This window comes from Propithecus coquereli, unplaced genomic scaffold, assembly GCF_000956105.1.
Source record: "Propithecus coquereli isolate 6110/MARCELLA unplaced genomic scaffold, Pcoq_1.0 Scaffold56, whole genome shotgun sequence".
NCBI lineage: Eukaryota > Metazoa > Chordata > Mammalia > Primates > Indriidae > Propithecus > Propithecus coquereli.
Genome location: NW_012151507.1, coordinates 2,658,007 through 2,660,713, shown reverse-complemented (window position 1 = coordinate 2,660,713; position 2,707 = coordinate 2,658,007). Strand labels below are relative to the sequence as shown.

At 36.6% G+C, this 2,707-nt stretch overlaps 1 protein-coding gene across 1 annotated transcript in view; it reads right to left on the bottom strand.

Moving 5' to 3' along the window:
• BLZF1 (basic leucine zipper nuclear factor 1) overlaps window positions 1-2,707 on the bottom strand; it is a 62,876-nt gene that overhangs the window by 54,057 nt on the left and 6,112 nt on the right. Inside the window, exon 2 of the mRNA XM_012657710.1 lies at window positions 2,687-2,707. Coding sequence (XP_012513164.1) covers window positions 2,687-2,707 — 21 coding nt within the window. The remainder of the gene's footprint in view (window positions 1-2,686) is intronic.

Sequence of the window (2,707 nt, the reverse complement as noted above, 5' to 3'; positions counted from 1 at the left end):
TTGCCCAGGCTAGAGTGCAGTGGCATCAGCCTAGCTCACAGCCTAGTTCACAGCAACCTTAAACTCCTGGGCTCAAGGGATCCACCTGCCTCAGCCTCCTGAGTAGCTGGGACTACAGGCACGTGCCACCATGCCTGGCTAAGTTTTTCAATTTTAAGTAGAGACAGGGTCTTGCTCTTGCTCAGGCTGGTCTCAAACTCCTGAGCTCAAGCCATCCTCCCACTGCCTCCCAGAGTGCTAGAATTACAGGTGTGAGCCACCACACCCAGCCTAACTTCTCTTTTAATCCAGGATTTCCCAAATTTGTCTGCTCCTGAAATCCTTAATACCTATTATTCTACAGAACTAGCATTGAAGTTAGACTATTTTTTGGAATTATGAATATTTAAATGCCTCAGACCTATTTGGTCTATTTTACTAAACTGACTTTAATCTTATGCCCCCCAAAAGTTTTGGATTTTAATTTTAATTTTCTAATTGTTACTATCTATTGTATGTCTCCCCTTTAGAAATCAGTATAGTAGCAATGATACATTCCTCTTTTGATGAGAGTATTGCTCAAATGTCCTCCGAGAGGAAGTTCTATTGCTAAAATAAACAATTGTGCTTTTCTCCTGAGGCAACTACAGGAAGTAGGTAACTATTTTTCTCCTGAGGTAACTACAGGAAGTACAACTGACAAATGTAAATCATGTTAAGTACATTTTTTCTCAGACCATGCAATACAAGCAACTTTTGTTCACTAACAGTAGATAACATATTAAGTAGGAATAAGGCTAATAGTTGGATTATCTTCCTTACTGGATAATTAAGATCAAATGAAATAATGTTTGTAAAGTGCTTTATAACTCCAACCTCATCACAAACAATAATAATAAAAAAGAATTACTTTTACAGAGGTCTTACAATAACTAACTTTTAATCAGTAATCATAAAGTTTAGTTTTTGCTTTTTGCCAAGCACCATGCTAGTTGCTTTCACATTAGATATCATTTAATTGCTCTTATTTCCCATTACTTCCTAGTTTATTGCTTCCACTACAATCTCTGATTTGCTTATTCTAATACTACAAAAATCTTCTGGTGACTTATGGAACGCTGCTGAACATAGCTGAATGAAATTCAATTAAATATTTATTGCCATGATCTTTCTTCCTTGTTTCCTACATATGTTACAAACCCCACTCTAAAGTTAAGTTTGCTGCTGGAGGTCTGCTTGCTGCAAAGCTGGCTTCCAGAAAATAGTTTCCCATCTCTCACTGATGGTCCCAGCCTGCAGAACTCACTGCAGCCAAAGAATAAGCTGGGTCAGGAGGAGTTCACTTTGGGACATGTTAAAACTGTTGCCTGTATCTAAATGAAGATGGCCAGTAGACAGTAGGTTATAAGGGTCTGAATCATAAGGGAAGAGATCAGGGCTCTAGACAGATTTGGAAGTTATTCCTATAGATAATTCCGAAGTCCTGAGAAGAGAAAGAAGGCTGAAAAACACTGACATTTAAAAGATAAACCAGAGGAAAGGAGGCTGAAGAAACACAGAAGATATAACTAGAGCAGTGCTGTCCAACAGAATTTTCTGCGATGACAGAAATATGATAGCCACTAGCCCCATTTGGCTATTGAGTATTTGAAGTGTGGCTAGTGTAACTGAGGAACTGAATTTTTAATTTTTAAAAAATCTTAATTTAATTCAAATAGCCATATGTGACTATTGCATTGGACAGTGAAGGGCTACAGAGTAGGTTGAAAATAAAAGTGATGTCATGGAAGTCATGGAAAGAAAGTATTTCAAAAGGTAGAGAATGATCAACAGTATTAAATATTACAGAGAGGCAAGCAAGGCAGGGCTAAAAAGTGTCTATTGTATTTAGCAAGTGTTATGGATTGAACTGTATCTCTCAAATATTTATATGTTGAAGTCCTAACCCCTAGTTCCTCAGAATGAGATCTTATTTGGAACTAGGATCACTGCAGATATAATAAGTTGAGATGAAATTATATAAAAGTAGAGTGGGTTCTTTATCCAGTATGACTGCTATCTTATAAAAATGGGAAATTTGGTCACAGAAACATGCACATCGGGAGAATACCAGGTGAACAGGAAGGCAAAGATCATGGTGGTATGTCTACATGCCAAAGAGCACCAAAGATTGCCAGCAAATCACCAGAAGCTAGGAGAAAGGCCCGGAACAGATCTTTCCCTAATGCCTTCAGAGGGAGCATGGCCTTGCTGACATTTCGATCTTGGACTTCTAGCCTCCAGAACTGTGAGACAATAAATTTTTGTTGTTTAAGCTATGCAGTTTGTGGTAATTTGTTACAGCAACCTTAGCAAACTAATACAACAGGAGGTCTTTGATAACTGCTAGTTGTTTGTCCATCTACTTAAATCTTTAAAAATATATATTCTTGTTTATTTAAATCTTAATCTAGTGCATAGGGAATACAGCTGTAAAACTTTGTTTTTACAGTAAATTTTTAAGAGTAGTCACCTAATACTAACGATGCAAATATTCGCTTGTATATCTGAAGTACTGAAATACAAACAATGCACTACAAAATAAGTATGAAGTGATTGAAATAAAAATGATTCTCTGGGAATCTATAAGGTTTAGTTACCTGGCTCAAACATTAGTATCATAAATTTCATGTTTTAAAACAATTATCATCAAAAGAAGAACACTTACCTTTGGTTTCTAAACTTTTAA